At 43.2% G+C, this 19,642-nt stretch overlaps 1 protein-coding gene across 1 annotated transcript in view; it reads right to left on the bottom strand.

The window, feature by feature from the left end:
* LOC309683816 (AF4/FMR2 family member 1-like) overlaps positions 1-19,642 on the bottom strand; it is a gene marked incomplete at its 5' end in the record, with an annotated part of 34,472 nt that overhangs the window by 13,429 nt on the left and 1,401 nt on the right. The window contains 7 exons of the mRNA XM_082499819.1: positions 263-354; positions 2,927-3,217; positions 7,127-7,289; positions 8,724-8,761; positions 8,893-8,947; positions 13,941-13,992; positions 14,367-14,402. Coding sequence (XP_082355945.1) covers positions 263-354; positions 2,927-3,217; positions 7,127-7,289; positions 8,724-8,761; positions 8,893-8,947; positions 13,941-13,992; positions 14,367-14,402 — 727 coding nt within the window. The remainder of the gene's footprint in view (positions 1-262; positions 355-2,926; positions 3,218-7,126; positions 7,290-8,723; positions 8,762-8,892; positions 8,948-13,940; positions 13,993-14,366; positions 14,403-19,642) is intronic.

Below are 19,642 nucleotides of genomic sequence, written 5' to 3'. Positions count from 1 at the left end.
AGAAGACAGAGGAAGATAGATAAGTGACACCCAACCTTCACATCTGCAACAAATAAAAAGGTGAATACATTATATTCCCATAGCCACATGTTTGGTTCCCGGATGTAAAGACAAATCTGCAGCAGATTAAGTTTCAGAAGACACATTAAGTTATAAGCAAACTCACAAGCATAAGCACAGGAGATACAGTTCCTCGCCTTAACCTTTTTGAGAAAGACTCAGCTTTATGCATCTTTTTGCCATCCCACCACTGTATACTCACTTCAATTTATGGGAGTCTTTGTTAGCTGAAGACTGCAATGGTTTTGTTTCTTTTTCTGATTTCATTTTCTTCCTATCAATCTCCTTCTCCACTTCCCTCTAACAGGAAGAAAGGAAAAAAAAAAAAAGAAAAAAAAAAGAAAATCACTCAGGTTTTGAATGTGCAGGTAAAGTACAGACGAACACATCTAAGTTTGACTGATTCTGGTTAAAAAAAAAAAGAAAATATAAGATACTGGAACTGACAAAGTGGAAACCCAGAGCACAGCGGATATAGATTTCAGGCTCACTGAGAAGTATCCTAAAATGACATTATCTACTTTTGCTTGGATAGATTAATTATTTTGTAGTTGCAGGGATGGAAACGCAAAACCTCTTGTTGCCAACAGTAATCAAAATTAAGGCACATCCATTGCTGAAAAATAGCATTTCATCTGTTCTGGATGGTTGTGGTTTTTTTTTTCTCCTACTCAGTATGAATTGTACAGAAATGTATTCAGATTCCTCCTGGCAAAGTCATGAACTGCAAGCAATTGTGTTTTGTGATAGGCCTTATCAAAGGGAAGGAAAAAACTGCATTCACAGGAGAGTTCGATCACTCAGATTTCCAAGATGCACAGGGGCTTTTGGTTTCAACAACAAGAATCTGATACCAGAAGCACAGGAACCATTAAGGCAGAGAGGTAATAAATAATACTTTTAAATTGCACTCGATAGATCTTAACAATACAAAGCATCCTCATCTGCTTACCTGAATCAAAAACTTCAGAATAATTTGCTACAAGCCAAGAAAATGTAAAAGAAACTACACTGATAAGTCAGCGTTACCCATAGTGCGCCTGGTGGCAGCCAAAAGCATTGCAGGACTTTCTGTCTCTCTCTCTCGAGTACATCCAGGTTTACGTCACTGTGGTGGTGCTCAGTGGGTTATGCTCAGCACAGAGTCTACCTCTGGCAGCGTGCTCAGGGCAAGCCTCAAGCACCTAGATCACGTCCTTAAACTGTTTCCCAGGTTGAGCTCCACAGTGCCGCAAAAGATGTCTGACAGCTGCACCTGACCAAACTGGCTGTGATGAAGCCTGAGCCTCCAAGGACACTGATGCATGCTGATATAATACAGATGTTGAGTCTCTTAGGAGGGTTTTCCTGCAATCAGATACTCAGGCTGCAAGGGAAGACACGTCTAGTATCAAATAGCTCCTCTCTTGGCTCTTTGAGACAACAGAAGCAGCAACAGATTTACTGCCTGTTCACCTTTCTCTTGCTGCTCTGCAGGAGGGGGACTGCCGGGGTCTCTCAAGTTTCTTCACCATTTTCCTGCTCTTCCCCACAACTATGGGAAGCTCAGAAAATGACAAGACTAAAGGAAACCCACGTGGGAACCAAGGTAATTCACCCACACATGCTAAGCCACCTGCTCTGTGAGGAGGACCAAAAAGTTACACAGGCACTGAAACGTCCACAGTGAATACCCATTCACCTTAACACCTGCAGCCAACTCTCTGTGCAGCTGAACCAGCTGGCTGGAAGTATATCCACAGTCCCCTTTGGCAGTTAGCTTTCAAAAACACTCATGAGCTACTACCATCGCAGTTAAATAAAGGTCTGTCTTGTAATTCAGGGGAAAGCAACTATTAACGCTGAAGGACTCTACAAATCCCCTTAGTGGATACACGCATCTTTTAAGCATTAGCATTGCTGCTAGCACCACAGCAGCTCCAGGAAAACCAAAGACATTTTCTACATATTTATCCAAGTGCTGAGATCCAAAGCAGGGTTTAGTGATGGTTGTTACTATCAGTGAACCTGGTTCAGTCAAAAGTTTGCATTTATGGAAAAGTAAAAGGCACGGGGCTGCTGCCATCACCCCTAGTAATAACACAGTTTACATCTGCAGAATTCAGTCCTCTTTGCATAAGCAAGCCTTCACAACTGTTTCATGGAAATAAATAATTCCACACAGGAAAAGACTACGCTACTCAGACTGTGGTTGCGTGACTAAAGGCAGCAGAAGGTGCATACATGGACAAAACCAAAAACCACAGACCAGGGTGGCCTGGGTCAATTGTCCCTGTGGGCACCCCCACAAACTGCAGGCAAGGTGCTCTCCCACAACAGACACTCAATGGGTAGCACAGATGACTCCACAGTCTGGAAGGTGCTTCAGATACTATGCTGCTTTTCAAGGAGTTGCAGGGGGAGGGGGAACTGCAGCCCTACAAAGCTCTGCTTGGGCTGAAAGCAGAGAAACCCACAAATGCTCCCAGCAGGCTGGCCAGCTGCATGCTGTGACACAGCCTGCTGCCCAAAGGTCCTCTCTGACATAGGAGGGCTGAGGTTTTGGTGTCTGAGAAAATTAGTATTTCAAGAAAACACAGAAAAAAATGTTTTAAACCACCAAAGCATTTGTTAGACAGCTTACAAGGCTTTTCATTTGCTCAGCAGGGGATTTGTGATCAACAAGAAACATCTGTGGAAAGTTTTGGTACGCATTCCCTTTAGAAGTTTGATAGCACCTTTATAGGAGGAGCATAATGGGTGCACTCCCAACCTATGAAGCAGAAATGAACTCTCCGCACGGGTTTTTCAAACACCACCTTGGCCCTTGTACAAACCCACCTCCCCCTCCACCCCTCACCTTCCTCTTTTGAGGAAGACAAGTCTGCCTGAGCGAGGGCTCCTCGGTGCGCACAGGAGACTTCTGGCAGTTGTGTTTGGTTGGAAGATAAGTGTCCTGAGGAGCCCTGGCTGCTCGGCCAGAGCTTTTGTGATGACGCTCCCTCGGCTCAGCGTGCTGGTGGGAAGAATTGCTGCTGATGCCATCGCCCTGCTCCTGGCCCTCCTCACATCCATCCCCATGGGCGATTTCGCTGAGACTTTTGGTTGGCACTGCTGGTGGGTTCACCTTGGTCAGCCAGTTGTTGAGCTGCCACTTATTAGAAGTTGGTGGGTCAGGCTGCAGACAAAAAGAGAAAAGAAGGATGCAACACTGATGCCTTTATGGGCTATTTCCATCCTAGCACTGCTTATCAGAACCCAGTAAAATTTCCTCCTTATTGTTAAAAAAGGCGTGAAAGTGAAAGACCGTGAGACAGTGAGGATGCTCTAGTATGTGCACATGAACACTTACTTCAGGAACACAGACCTCGTTTTTGCACAGGATCAAATATGTTGCACAGCACTCCTGGTTCTCTGCTAGCCCTACCTGTCATCCAGTAAGAGAGTAGTCTACATGAAAGCTTCATCTTGGTTTGCCACTAACCAACATTGTTGCACAATCAGACAACGTCTAAAAAAAGCAGCAATTGTAAAAACGGTTTAGGTGCTGTCCTCACAATGCTTTTGGAAAGTTATTTGCACACAGCAAAACGGACAAGGGGCTGTGCCAGCTATCACATCTCATTGAAGTTTGACAGGTAGGCTGTCAGGCTCCTGTGGTTTAACCAAAAGAAAACCATTTACCATAAGAAATTGTATGGCTACCGCATCAAGTCCAGCCTCTTCTGAGTCCTCTGCCTACACAACTTAACACTTGCTTCCCTCTGGGTCAAGCAAGGCATGAGCAATGACCAAGGTCTGAAGGCCTCTGGAGTCACAGTTTAGGGCTGGGCTGGCCACTAAATGAATGACAGATGTTTTCTATTAACCCCTCTCCCTTCCCAGAAGAGAGAAAGGAGAGAGGATAAGGGAGAAAGACTTACGGCTTGAAAAAAAACCCTAAACCAGCTTTAATGAAATATTAACAATAAAAAGAAAATATAATAATATTAATAAGAAAATAATGAAATATATACAAATATATATAAACCCAATATCGAGCTCCCAGGATGACAATCACGTCACCAGCCAGCACTGGGGAAATCCCAGACTGGACTCAGCAGCAGACAGGAACTGGGTGCAGGAACACACAGATCAGGATCAAAGGCAGAACAGACAGAGTCCTCCTCCGACTCCAGCCACTGAAGAAAAGGGAACTTGAGCCCTTGCTCCCTCAGCTTTATAATGAGCATGAGGCAGATGGGATGGAATACCCCGCTGGTCAGTTTTGGGTCATCTGTCCTGTCCGCTCCTGCCCGCTCTTCTGCTTCCAACTCGGTACATAACAAAGTTAGCTAACCCTGGTTGATACAGAGATAAGTATAAGCAAAAGCCTCTCGGCATACTATTCCTTGGTACTAACTATAAGCATCAGACTTTTTGATTGCCAGAAGCAGACACTGTCTGAAAAACATACCATTAATTTCAGAGAGTGCATTCAGTTAGACCAGACTAAACTGAAAAGGAAAATTATTGAAAAGGAACATTAGTTTTGTTCTATCTCAAACCAGGACACACGGTCAGATAACGTAATGTGGTCGCTACGAGCCCTGCTTAACCTAACAGTAGTCTGACAAATTACGAGAAAAAGAGCAGAGAGATGATCAGAGGGCTGGAGCACCTCTCCTATGAAGACAGGCTGAGAGAGGTGAGGTTGTTCAGCCTGGAGAAAAGAAAGCTCTGGGGAGACCTTATAGCAGCCTTTCAGTATCTAAAGGGGGCCTACAAGAAAGACGGGGAGGAACTTTTTAGGAGGGCATGTAGCGATAGGATGAAGGGGAATGGCTTTAAACTGGAAGAAGTTAGATTTAGATTAGATATTAGGAATAAAGTTTTCACTTTGAGGGTGGAAGGCACTGGAACAGGTTGCCCAGATAAGTCGTGGAAGCTCCATCCCTGGAGGTGTTCAAGGCCAGGGTGGATGGGGCTTTGAGCAACCTGGTCTAGTGGGAGGTGTCCCCGCCTATGGCAGGTGGATTGGAACTAGATGATCTTCAAGGTCCCTTCCAACCTAAGCCATTCTATGATTCTATGAAAAGCAAACCCAACTAACCCTAAAAAAAGACAACAGAAACTGCAAAGCAGGAGCATTATTCTCTGGGGCCTGTTCTGAAAACACCACGTATGGGTCAGCATCACTTAAATGTGTAGCTCATTATTTGGGCACCATCATGGCACAGTTACACTCCTGCCCTTACCGATTCTCCCCAGTCACAACTCTCCCTTCTCAGAAGTCCCACAACTCTTCCCCAAAAAGAGAAAGCCTGAAAGGTTTTCCAAGACTAATGAATCCCTTCTACCACAATTTTCTTCTCTATCCAGACTCAACTCACTGTAGAACATGTGGATAAACAAAACATGTCTTCAACTGTGTTTCAGAGAGTCAATCTAGAAACCTGGTTTAAAAACCAGTTTGGTTTTACCATGGGGTCGTAAGAAAAATTAAACCACAAATTCCATTATAGTTTTCAGACAACACAAATCAGCTTTGTTTTCATTAGAATTTTAACTCATTAGCCACCAAAGAGCATTTTTTTAATTTAAACACTATACAAACGTGGCCAAAATACTTAGCAAGCTTCAGTTAAAATACTTAGCAAACTTCAGTTCATAATGTAGGTAGCTAGCAGACAGTGGCATACTCTGATGCTTTTCTAGCACCTTCTACCATTGGTTACCTTGTTTGTGATCTACACCATCATACGGGCTTTCCTTAGGTTTTCCAAACACAAAGAATAGTAAGAGACTTCAAAAAAAAAAAAAAAAAAAAAAAGGAGGAACTATTGCCTATAGGTCTTAAAGTCTGTGCTTTTGCATGTGAAGAACTGACTATAAACAAATGGGCCATGTGCAATAATTTGCTCCTTGAGCACCATGGATGAACAGTTTGCTGAATAAAAAAGGATAAGATGGTCAATGGCAAATAGCTAGGATTTCACTAGAGCGAGAAGGATCTTGCAATCCAGTATTTTCAAAACAAAGCAGGCAGGATTGGGTAAAAGAGTAGAAGTATAATATCTGTTTCCTTCCAAAGACAACCGCATTGCAGAAGGCAAACTCCGTAACTGAACTGCTGGAAGGTGAAGTGTATTAGATATGAGAAGAAAAGCTATGCCTTCTCAAAACTTGTTTTCTGCACATAAAATTCTCCCTTTCATGTGCTTCTAAAGCAAAAGAAAGGAAAGCTAGGGCTAGGGGAGGGAGGAGAAATAAATTACAAGGTTTCTGGGCTTTGTGAAAGTACCTCAAAACCGTCAGCAACTTAATTTACACCAGCTGTGGTTCATAGGATATAACCATGCAGTTCCCACTGGCCTGAGAATGTTCAGCAAGCTGGAGGAACTGTTTGAAACCATGGGACATGAGCACTTCTCCAGCAGATTTTTAAAAAATGCACGGTCTCAATTATGACACTTTACGGCACCAAGTTCTGTTTGCCTGCTTTTCCCAATAAAAGCCTCAGAAATGCCAGTGAAGCACTATCTGAGGCAAATTAAACAGTAGCAAGTCTAAGCATATTCCAGCCCTTCCTGCAGGTCTGATCACTTCAGCTGCGATCTGGGAGAAGCTGAATCTGTCATTCACGCACAGGAGCTGCAGGGAGGCAGCGGCTCTTCTTCACATATCAGGAAATTGGTCTCACCCTGAACCAGCCCATAGCCTCAGCACTCAGAAAACCTGCATGGGCAGAGGTGCACCCCAAACATCCCAGACAAGCCGTGCTTCTCATCTGTGCCTTACTTGTGTCTCCCCAGCGATGACACTAATTCCTCCAGGAGTGCTAGACAACGATGCCAAAGTAGAAGGGGGAACACTTCAAGGTTAGACACGTAAAAGTCTAATTACGCTGTTACTAAGGATTATTTAATTGACAAACTCTAGAAGGGAAGCAAAGGGCAAAAAAGTCTGATGATGAAGCAAAGATGTCAAGGGGACACATGAATGATGACGTTATTTCAGGTCTCCTGTCCTGACTGCATTCAGGCAGCAGAGAGTCTGAAGCAAGAGGCTGTATTAAGCAGCCTCTACATTTTATTTTAATATTCACCTCAGGCGCTGACGCTCTCGCAGGGTCGTTTGCTTCACTGTCACTGGAGGTGCTCTCTGAGGTGGTCTCCGAGTCTGAAGAGCTGTCTGAGTCACTGGTGCTCCCTGACTCCGAGCTGCTGGAATGTGCTGATGCCACACTCTTGGGCTGGGACTGTAGGGCACTGCTAGACCACCATGAGATAACATTAGAAAGCAGCATGGGCGAAGGTTACTTATTATATTGACACAGCAAGATTCAAAAGTAAAACTGAAACCCCATGTTTTGGCAGTGAGCGGAGATGGGAGAAGGCCAAAGGAATACATTGCCATACCCAAAAGATAAAGCACCAGAATAAAAAACCTCTGGAAATAATAAAACCTTCAACTCCAACCCAGTCAGACAAATACATAAGCAGGACATCACTGCTACACTATGAAGCAGCATTTAGCCAACCAAAGTTTAAAAAACAACTGAAACTGACAAGTGCTTTTCTGAAAGCCCCAACCCTCAAAAGAAAAACTTCCAATAAAGGCTAACAAGATGGAAACACACATTCCAGGATGGTTTCTCTTTTTTGTATTCTCCCCTTCACCTTTTCACTTCATCTGTGTTACTTGGTCAAGGTGCTGTAACTGTTTCGTTAACAGCCATGTCAAGCAGCGGCTTTTTTTCAACACCCTCCCCTACTCAAAAGTGTTTTCCTCCAGCACTGACAATGGGAATGAATAGAAGTGAGGGAGAGCCACGACTTTGATGCACAGCTTCCTTTTGCTTTGAAATGGGCTTACAAAATCAAAATGTTGGGTTTTTTTTTATTTTTTTTACTTTGAAAACTGTTTCCCATATCAGCATCAACACGTTTGTATTACTTGGAGGCAAGCTCCTTGCTGATCCAGACTGATCTCAAGAGAACACTCTATTTCAAGAGCTTGCAGAGACGCAGAAATCATGCCAAGAATCGGCATGCCCTTCTGCATGTCTGACTTTGTCGACCATTACCCTGTGCTTGAAGAATACAGATATCAAGCCAAAAATGTCTCTCAGTGCTCTCCTGTAGGAAAAATTCTGGGCTTCTCCACCTTTCTTCCTCTAATGCTGGCATGTGGCTGTTGAGTCTACCTTGAATATTGCTTCTGACTAACAATACATGGCAGGAGCTGCTTACAATCAGCTGCCTTATCAGGGAGCTGAAACAGCCTCAATGAGTCTACTTAACCGTTTCCTGTTCTTCACTCACTTGGCTGTTTTGGGCCTCCTTCCAAACTAAAACTGGATTCACATCCATCACTACTACAACTGAAAATCCCATTAGCTCCAGCGTGATCTACATACACAGTGGTGGACGGGAAGAGGAGAAAAAAAAGAGAACAGCTGGGGAAATAAAATTATGGCTCACAGGCAAAATCCAGCATGACTGGATTACTCAGTTCCAATTGGAGCTTTCTGTAAAACCCCCCACAAGCCAATTTTCAAAAGCAGCTTCAGGCAGCTAGAAACAAAAGCCTGTGTCTACAAGAGAAACCAGGAACCCTTACCTATCTACCCCATATACAAAAAGTAGTTTTGGTTTTCCTCCTTATTTGGTCTAGCTAGTAGTTTGGGAACAAACCTGTACCTTGGAGGAGCAAGTGAAGAAGGTGGCTTTTCAACAACCTGTTTTGTTCACAAAAACAAAGAGGAGAGGGGGAGGAAAGGTTAGCGTAAGGAACTCGGAGCAACGCAACAAGTTGTGGTGATTGAAAGGGATGTCTGTGTGCCTAGTGTATAAAACATCTAAAACTGACTTGGTCGTCACCACTCTCTTCACTATCACTGAGCTGCAGGTCGTCCTGGAGCATTCTGAAAGACAACCAGAAGATAAATATCAGCCAAGGCAGACACATTTTCAAGCAGCAGACACTGAAAAAGACTTGGTTTGCACTTGCCAAAACAAACCAACCTCCCACATCCTTTTTGAACATTTGGCATGCTCAATCTGCTAAACCCTCTCACTACCCGAATGAATGATAAAACGACAACACACAACCTCAACGTTTTACTGTGCTTTCCAGTCGATCTCAGGAGCTGCGCAATTGGAGGTCAGTGTCATCGGCTGCCATCTACAGGCAACTGAGACAAAGTTCTACGAGGGCAGTGCTCCTCAACAACGGTTACCTAGCACACTAACACAGCGAAGAAAAGTTACCTAGGCACTAAGACCGCAAGGTGGCGTGGAAGAAATCTATCTGCTCCTTGTACAGCAAGAAATTAGCACGCTATTAGCCTCCACTGGCTCCCCAAGGGGCAGAAAGCATCGTCTTTGCACCAGAAACTGTGCGTGTTCACACTCTGAGGGCCTGTGAATATTTCTTCTGTCACAGGAGTTCTCTTTTTGCTGCTGAAGTTTCCTATCGCACATACATAAGTAAATGCCAAGGTCAAGCCTTTCTCCTATTTCTTCTCTACACAATGAACTTCACACTTGTGCACATCTCAGCAGTAACCATAACATTGAGCAGTTCAGATACTCAAAGTGGTTTACAAGTTGGGAGGCACAAACTCTTTTTTACTAGTGCTAGAGTAGAGAGCAGGCTGCCCGCAAATGTTTCCAAAAAGCCTAATGTAGTCCTCTACATGCAGGTGCTAACTACTGCTGGCAATTTCAATGCATTACCGAGGTCCTTAAAAGGCTGGAAGGGAAGGATTTGTGGGGAGGGACCCAAAGTTCTCCCAAACTGTTATCCCCCACTTTGGCAATCATGCAGGCACCCCCAAAAGGAGTTGGAAAGCAGACGGGCAAAACTCTTGTTATTCAAGTGTACGGTGGTTCAAATCTTGAAACTAGCTGGAGACTGACTCCTCAACCCAGAGAGTTACACAAGTGTCCAAAAACTGGATAAAACGCTTAGGAACCGAGACAGGGGTTCTAATCAATCAGGTCAAAACTCTGCTTATTTCAGCCTCATTTCAATCTAAGGGCTCTCTGTGAGAAATAAGAAAAATAAGCCTCCAACCCTTCATGACAACACATTTTATAGCATGAAAACAAATATGAAAGATCCCCAGCGAACCACATCACCTTGGAAAAGTGGGGAGAGAGTGTTCCTGGTGCTTGTTAGGAGAAGGAAAACTACAGAAACCTTCACACTCTTTTAAGCCTTCATTTCAAATTATGAACAAAGCGAAAAAGATTTATGGCTCTGTGGGTCACCTCTAATGACCCTGAGCAGTTTGCTTTTATGATTCCATGACAAAAGAGGAGTAAAAACTTTGAATAAAAAAGTGATTCCCTTATTTAAGTACTATCCCCACTACCTAGATAAATTCTTTTACACTCATAGCAAAGCAGTTGACGTGCATGGAGATACTTTCATTGGAATAGGACCGTGTTTACGGTTGAAGCTGGCACGATCTCAAAACAAATAATTCCACAAACCAGAAGGGACGAATCTACTCTTGCCCATGGAGCAGGACAGCATGAAGAAACCCCAAAGGTCTCCTTGTCTACCAGTACGGAGCCAACCCCTCCTGCATAGGTGACACCTCCTGCAAAGGTACTGACCCCACAGTCCCCAAGTACCTCTCTCTGATGCAGAAGAGGCTCTCAGTGCCACAAAGGCGCTGTCTGATTACACTCATGATGACCTACGCGCTTTCTTTGTTCAGGCATTTTGCCTTTGCCATTCCCCTGTGACTATCCTCCTCCATCTCCCAGCCTCCACTGCCTCAGTTCCTCACACACCTTCTCAGTGGAAGTCACCTCTTCCCTCTTCTTTAGAGTAAACACTGACAGGAATCACTATGAGACACCACCTTGGAAAATGAGGCCCCCGAATTTCCTACAGAAGGCAAATGGCATGCAGTCTGCAGCAATCCTGCGTGTGCCAACTTTGCACGTGGGCTAGAGCTGAAGCTCACCGCTAGTCCACTGAGGCATAAATAGGAAAAAAGGAAGGGTAGCAACAATACAGCCACTCTCCACACTTCTGGGCAGTTTGGCAAATGTCTGTTGGCATCTCAATGAATTGTTGTTTTTTTTTTTCCCCCCAACCCATTAGGGAAAGTAATCCTTCAAAGGTGATAATGAACAAACTTCCAGGGATGCTAAAAAGTTCTGAAAATGTTTTCATTTTTTGTTTTGCCTTAAGAATTGTGGACTACAGATGCATTTCTTTTAGAGGTTAAGAGAATAATGCAAGGAAACTCTATCCAGATCTTCAGCATAAAAGAACATTGCAACTACTTAAGTTCAATTTAGGATCAAGGAAGGAAGAGCACTAAAACTTTAAATGAGTCATACTTCTACAAGGATAGACAAAACCAGTTTCCCCAAAACAAGGTTTCAACAAATTGTTAAATAGCCTAGTTAAAGAAAATAAATCTGCTTTAATAATTTTAATGCTTTAATTAGCTCAGGAGTTAATAGATGCCGAGTTTTCATTCGCAGGACCTGTTCATTTGCAGCTTATATACACACCATCAATCTCCCTGTAAAGCTATTTAAAAAGAGCTCTTTTAGCGAGAAGCAGCACTAAAATTAACATCACTTGCCAAACAACCCCACTGAAAGCACAGGCTGGTCCCTCTCTGCCAGCCAGGTTAAAGATGCATCACCAAGAATGAGCTTGGCATCTCCCCTTTTAAAAGAAGGGCTACTTCCATTCCAGTGTAGCCAGGTGCTAACTTCGGGGCTCTGTTCAAGCATGAAAGCCATCTGGGAAACCCTTGCATGCTCTGTAAAGCTGAATGCTTAATTTGGGCACACAGAGGCACTGGGATTTCAACTTCTAATTAACCAGCACAAACGCTGTTTGTTTTCAGCCAGCTACACTTTGTAATGCAAGCTACTCTAGGCAGCTGAATTTTCAGACAGTCACGTGTGCGTTAAACAGCAAAGAAAACAAGCCCTGTTGTGCAAATGAAACCAAAAACAAAACAAAAAAGAAGGGACGCATGAGTTCGAGGGAAAGATGTAGAGGAAGTTCTTGGGCAAATCTTGCTTAATTCCATTTGGGACGTAAACCTAAACCACCCTGTTCCTCCTGCTTCAACTGCCGTCGTCGATTGTGGGTATGCATGTCCCTGGGTACACGAGTGCTGGCTCTGAAGTACCCAGAAGGACGCCGAGCAGAGAGGGGATGTTGGCTAAGGACAGAGCTATGTACCATGCCATATTTACAATTCTGGACCTTTGGGCTAAGAAAGGAGTATTTTCAGATTCTTGTTTACAGTGAAAGCCTCTTCTCTCTCTGCCACCTGGAAAACTGCCTACAGTTCTAGGGGGATTTTTACAAGCAGCTGAGAACAGTTGAAATAAAGATGATGGTTGTAGGGTAGCTGAGGAGGAAGGCAGAGCCTGCTGCAGTTGAAACTAGTATTTTTAATACTGCAGTGAAAATTGCCAGAAATTGTTCAGGAGGAGCAAGCTGGGGTGGAAGAAGGAGGAGTAAAATAAAGAATGGATTAAGGGAGTAGCTGATTGCTCCCAGTGAGGGCGGGCTCCTCTGCATGATGCTGGAACAGTATAAAAAGGGTTGTTTTACAGATCTTACAGAGATTGAATGCAAAATTCTACAATCTCAAACAAGATGGAGAGATGCTCTTCCTCTTAGTTGTGACTAGCCCAGTTTGGGGTTTTTTTAATTAAATTGTTCACGATAAGGAAAACAAATGGAGTAAGCTTTGTGGTCTGTAGTTTGCAGCCTTCCATGGAACATGAGATCTTTATATATCACATGGACTGATAAGCATTTAATGGTTCAGCAATTGCCTTGCCCAGGGACGCCTTAGCTTTCCAGACATGGAAAGATTTCTATTTGTTACTCAGGGCTATCAATGCTGCCAATTTGGCCAGGTTAATCCTGAAAGACTAATGTCAGCCCACACAAAACTACCTTCAAGCAATTTCTGTAATTAACCTAATTAATAGATAATTATTAACCTAATTAATTATTAACCTACAAGGAAAGTACCAAGTTATTTTATCCACCAACTTAAAATTTTCTATTGGACCGATTCATTTGTTAGTTGGCACTCCTTCCTAGCCTTGTAAAACTTTTGCAGTGATTACGCATAAACATCTTAGACTGAGACTCAAATTCTAAGAAGCTTTTTTCTGAAAGAAAACGTAACATGATAGGGAAAAGAATAACTAGATAAAGAGAAGTAGAAATATATAAATACTATTTAAAAAAGCTCTAGAAACTTCATCTTCACCCCACTTTGCAACAGGCTAACATTCTTAGAATATAAATAGAGGTTTTTAGAAAGTCAACATTTAAGTTTTTGCCTGTTTGTTTGCTTTTAAAAATGAAAACAGAATTAAGACAACACTTTTTAGAAAACTTTTCCTTGCACAATTGCAGAAAGTTCTATCATACAATTGCTTTAAAATTTCACCCCTAGTTTTCAGAGTTTTGGTAGCTGTAGCTTTACGAGCCCCCACAAGCTTCAAAATTATATGCAGAACAGATCAGATTCATTTTGTATCCCTTATCATTTATGTCAGTTTAATAAATTATTAGTAGTTTGAATAGCACTAAGTGTGACAAGATATTATGTAGCCACAGCTACATAATATTAAATAATATTAAAAGAGAAAAAAACCTTAAATCAGGTACATTAATGGTTGGGTTTCTTTTCTTCAGCTTTGTTTTGTTTTTAACACAGTCATTATAATCATGAAACAGTAATGTTTCTGTTGGTGAAAATTCCCTGCATTGAAATTTTCTGAGAAAAATCAGACTGGTAAAGCCTTAATCTTCAGAATCATCAAGTAAGCCAAACTGTAATTCATTCCAGGGTCATTTAAATAACTGCACAGTAGAGATGGGAACTGAGTCTGGTTACTTACGATGTTCTCGGCTGAGAAATAGGCAACGTTTTTGAAGGTGCTTCATACTGTTCTGTAAATCAAAAATGAATCAGTTGCTTTTATTTGCCTCACACTAAAGTAGGTATTTTAACCTATGGTCTCTGAGCATCAGATTAGAAAGTCACCTTCTTCCAGAATGCAATTGTTTGCCATTAAGATTATTCATCACTCCAAACAGGGTTTCCTAACGAAATACTGCTTGCTCTCTGTTGAACTGCTGTCTTAGTTTCTAGGTAATGAGTGTATGCAATTTCTTAAGCATTTTCTAAATTCATCACTGTTCAACGTTGAATTAAATTCCTTAATCAATGTAAACATTTGATGTTCACTTCAACGTATAGCACACAACACACAACTATCTGTCAATACACACATTAAGTGCGTTTTCTTTGGATTTCTACTTACTCTGATTCTGTGCTACAGATCCAACATGCTGTGATTCTTAGAAAGAAAGGACAAAGTGCAAATTAAGAATAAAATAAATCAGCTCTCTCTTAATAGCAGCATATTGGTTACGTACTGTAATAAATACTTTGACTAACTTGTCAAAGTATGACGTTGAAGTGTCCAATAGTCTAAGCTGGCCTGACATAGCTTAAGATGGACAGAGAAGTGATACGTGCTACTGCCACCAAAAATGTGTTCCTAGCACATCAGTGGTATGTGCATTTTTGAAGAAATATTAAAAAAAAAATTATAAGAGCTGCCAAACACTTCTGTTTAACACAGTCAGCAAGTATTTTTGTTGGCAATAAAGATGAAATGGTTTTTATGCGGCAACAGAGATGAGATGCTTAAAATGTTTCGGAAAAGCAGTCACATTTCAAGCCCACAATTGTAACAAATGTGTAAGTCATTGAAATATTAATTCATTCATCCCCCTCTGGCTCAAACGTCTTTCAACTCTAAAAATACAAATCTTGCTTAAAAAAATAAAAAAGAGGAAAGACAGTTACACTACCATATAGCCCACTCAAAACCAATTACTCAGAAGCACAATCTGATCTAATTCTCAGTAAAATGATACATTGCAAGCAGCTGTTATACAACTCAAGATCCATTGTGCTTTAATTTATCTGACTTCTAAAGATAATATCTCCTAACAGCCTTTATCTATGAAAGAGGGACAAAATCAGATGAAAACCCATGCAAGAGCCGGAAAGAGTTCCTCTAATTTATCAAAAACCCTGGCAAAAAGAGGGTGTTTTACCTTTGTTGGGAATGGAAATTTGGAAGGCTCTGCTGTACTAGGCGTATGAATAGCTGTCAGGGGAGGTGGCCATGAGTGGGTCATTTCCTGGAAAGAGATTGAGAGAAGCGGCTTACAGTATTTTTCGCTGATACACACAGGTGAGCTTTTAAGCTTAAGAGGTTCATACAGATCTTCCCATAAAGTCCTTATTGACCCGATTGTAAAGCTGAGCTGGTACCACAGCAAGAAACCCTCCTTTGATCACAGCAGCCAGACCATGGAGAGGACTTGCTCCTCTTCTGCAAGCATACTCCCATTGCCCAAGTAATAGCAATCTTAGTGAAGCTCGTAGAGAGTTAAGTACATATTGTATTTGCAGGATTAGGCCTCAGTCTTACAGCTATCACAGTTAATAAAGGGAAAAGTAAATAAAACCTGTATGAGTAGTTCTGGGGTTCCTCAAAGCACAGGACTTTCCTGTTCACAGAAGTTCTTATAACCCCTTACAGCAACAACACTCCAAAAGGCTTTTCACATAATGTGAGGACGTCAGCCAGAGAGTGCTGACTGCCAGCCGTTCCCCACGCTATTCTGCCTGGACTATTGGCTTTTGCTCCGACCGACCAAGACATCTTTGACGCAGAGCTCTGGGACGTAGTTTCAAACCAAAGAAAGAGACTGCCCGATGTGCTATGTCTTCAGGAATTCTCCTGCCCTGTTCCCCTGCCCTCACTCTCACCCACCATCACTAACAGGTGAATGAAAGTTAGGAATTATGTTCGTGCGGAACACATCTCATGATGAGCATGCACCACACGCAGTTTGCTCAGGGGCTTAAAAAAAAAAATTATGAGAAACGTGTCGGTACAAAGTGCATCTTTGTACTTTTGGCATGAAATAGACTGAAGCGTGAAAGTCTACTGTGCCATAATTTACAAGTGCCGTTTTTTCAACAAGGCACAAATATGAAAGTTTAGGAGTGTCCCTAGTTTCCTTATCTATTAGGAACAACATGAAATGCAAAGATACATAGGGAATGAAACCACATTGCTACCTTTGGCTCTATAAGAAGGGATTAGAGCAATCTGCAGGGGTTTCTGTGCAAAACTTGGAAGCAGCCTACAACTAACCTGAGTGACTATTTGATGGCACTGTTACCACCCTTGCCTTCTCTTTTCTCCCCTCCCACTGTTCAGCTCATTGCTCGCTTCACTGACTAGCTCTCCAATCTTTCAGTAGATTATAAACTCCTCAATATACTGCACTACACCTCTTCATGCATTTGTCAGTGCTTCCCTGTGGTTGCTACAAAAATAGTGTTATGCGTTGCACACAAGGCAAGAAGACAGGATGTCTTGTGAAACACAAAATGATGCAGTATTTCCAGGAGGAGTACTTGTGCTGCAATACCAACCAGTGCACAGCAGCTAGTGAGCACCTGTGCACAACTACCTTTCAGCTACAACACTGCCTCAAGAACAGCTTCTCGAGAGCAATAAAGGCATCAGGATCTGAAGCAACCTGAAGCAACAGTGAGGGAAGCGAATCACAGAAACCAAACACCTGTTAGGACTCCCGTGTCTCAGAACAGCATTTGACATCAAGGAACTGTCTTCTCAGTATCAGCATGTCCAGCCCCTTTGGAGGAAACACACTCAATAATGGCAACCCCCTGACTCGACAAAGGAGCAGCTCTGGCTGTTTCAGGTGACTTGTCAGTCTTGCTCTTGAACTGCACCACACTGCATTACACTTACATACTGATAGGAAGACCATTATTGGTCTTCCAACTCCACCTGTATCTGAAGCTTTTATCTTTACTTCTCCACGGCATATCCCAAAATACACCACTTTTAGTGACTACAACATCCACTGACAGAACAGAAACAGAATGACATTCTTTCCCCACACGCTAGTTTAATGCATGCAAAATATAAGCAACCACAGAGACTGATTATTTAAGAGCACCTACCTTCAAAATTTCTTCGCTGGAGTGGACATCACTGGGGAAGGTTTGCTACAACAAAAAAAGAGGGAAGCAGCATGAGTTTGTTTTGTTTTTACCAACTGACATGAGACACAGATGCACTCATTAAACACTGGCTTACCAACAGTTCTATAAATTTCATGAAAGCCCATTAATAATAAAATCCTAGTAAGAATTAAAGGCCCCATCAGAAGGCCAGTTAATAATGCACTTCTACAAAGCCTGTTCTTTTCAAGTCTTTAGTAGAAGATACATTCTAAGAAAGATTAGAAAGAAGGAAAGTGAAACAGCTCATTCAACAGTGGTGCTCGTTCAGCTGGCAGGATTCCTCTTGTTTCATGGCTCACGTTCTTCTACGAACTCATGTGCTTTCAGCAGAAAAAGAAGCCAGTACAAAGCCCTAAGCTTGGAGAGGGCAAAGCAGAGGTGGTTTTAAGTGGAGGAATCACACACCAGACCCTTGAATGCCAGCTCTTGGGCTCGTGGGAACATCAACTGATATTAAAAAATAGAAAAGCATACAATTGTAACTTGCGCAGTTCAGAACAAAACCTTGAACGTACTGCTGAGTAGGAACAACATGGTGATTTCTGGAAAAGTCTGCAGATGACCTCGATCAAGGGACTGCCCCTGTACTTCCCCCACCCGTTTCACTGGAGCCCAGGCAGTGACCACCACATACGTGCCCACCTGGCATGGGCCAGGACTCCTGAGCGCAAGTGTGATGAGGACCTCTGAAAGGAGGCCATCTCTTTGCTGGTGCCCTGGCACTCCAGCAGTGCCACCTGAAGGGAACCAGGCCACAGCCGTAGCAGCGCCCACAGCTGCCTTCAACCAGGCTCCCGAGCCCAGGCACAACAAAGCTCTGGGGAAGAGCACAAAACGAAGGCAATGCTGGTATTTGCCAGTTATATAACAAACAGCAGACATTGCAGCCTGTGCAAACACATAAATCTGCTTTTAATGTATCAGCAAAACCACTGAGCGGCTCCTGGCAGGACACCCTCCTGCACACGTGCGACACCACGCATCAGCAGTGTGGGTACCGCTGGGCAAGGCGCAGGGGCTGGGACAAGCACAGTGAACGCCTCCTGCTCCTCAGGCACGTGGGGACGAGAGTAACTGCACAGCCAGGGCGAGCGGCGATGCCCCCTGACAGAACCCACCTGCCCCATGCCCAGGCTGTGCCTGGTGGGAGAGGACGCAGCAGCAGGGCCCTCCTTCCCATGCCCCTGGCAGAATTAGGTGCTGGGGATGCTCTGCAGCAGGACCTGCACTGTTTCCACGCACTGACTCGCCACCTGGCCACAGGGAACACCACTTCACTTCGATGGATCGGCTTATCTACTAGCAACGCATGTGTTTTGAAAGCACATGTCGTTTACACATCCTTTCCCAACCATTCCTATCAAAGGAAATCGGAATGAAAAATAACCAAAGGGCTGAGTAGTTAAAATGAGCAAAGTGCATCCAAGACCAGCTTCTTGCCTATAAACAAGAGATTCAATGGAAATGTTCAGCAATCAGCATAACCGCTGAAAAGGGAAAGGCCACTGAGACGATCCTTGTGTTAAAGGAAGAGGGTAACGAGCTACAGTGCCCCATCAGAGGGATCTTCCCCAGATCAAGGTAAACAGCAGAGCAAGCAAACACTTTAATCAAGTCAAAAAGTGTCATCCTTCACACTCTCACAGAAAGGTCACTCATCTGTTTCCCATATGCTGCACTATTTGCATTGGAGGGACGAGAGCAGGTGAGGAATCTTCTCTTTTCCCTGCAACCTCATTTGTCTATGTCTACAAAAGGCTCTCATTGAGGCAGCGCTCATTTGACAAAGATTTGACTTCTCTTCAGAAAATCATGCACGGATAGCTGCATCTGACCTTACTCACCTCGAGACAAACAGAAGCTGAGGCACGGCCAGATAAGTCACACGAATGAAGGCAAGGGGCTGGGATCTTGCTTGCAGAAGCACCCCACAGCAGGCAGGAGGAGGGGAAAGGGAGAGCAAACAGCAGGGAACTTCTACCACACAGCAAGAGATCGGGAAGCTTCAGAACTCACAGTGCCAAAACGCAATCTCTCTTTTCCCCTTTTTCTTCCCAGCAAGCTTAACTTGATAGCTCAAACACCTAATTTACTTCTTAATTTAATAAGTGGTGAACAGCAGGCACAGAAAAGCAGCGTTCAACCAGCAGATTGCTGCAGAAAGCTCCTGCAATATCCCATGAGAGCACCACAGTAAAAAACCTTCCCACAAAACATAACGAATCAAGATCCCACCTGGACAAAGTATTCAAAAACCTCTCTCTACAATGGATCAATTGCAACAAATCAAAATCCGTTTGCTTCTCCCATTCCAGAAACTTGAGTTTTATAAAGTGATAACTGATGACAAAAGTGGAATTCAATTAACTTGCGAATCAGAGAATATCTGCAACAGCCAGTTTGGACCTCTCTTATCCTTGCCAAACAACTCACAGCCCTTCCTGAAGTTCTTTC

The sequence above is a fragment of the Vanellus vanellus genome (assembly GCF_965231255.1).
Source record: "Vanellus vanellus genome assembly, contig: HAP1_SCAFFOLD_434, whole genome shotgun sequence".
NCBI classification, from domain to species: domain Eukaryota; kingdom Metazoa; phylum Chordata; class Aves; order Charadriiformes; family Charadriidae; genus Vanellus; species Vanellus vanellus.
The sequence above is the reverse complement of the archived record's forward strand: the minus strand, read 5'-3'. Positions and strand labels throughout refer to the sequence as shown.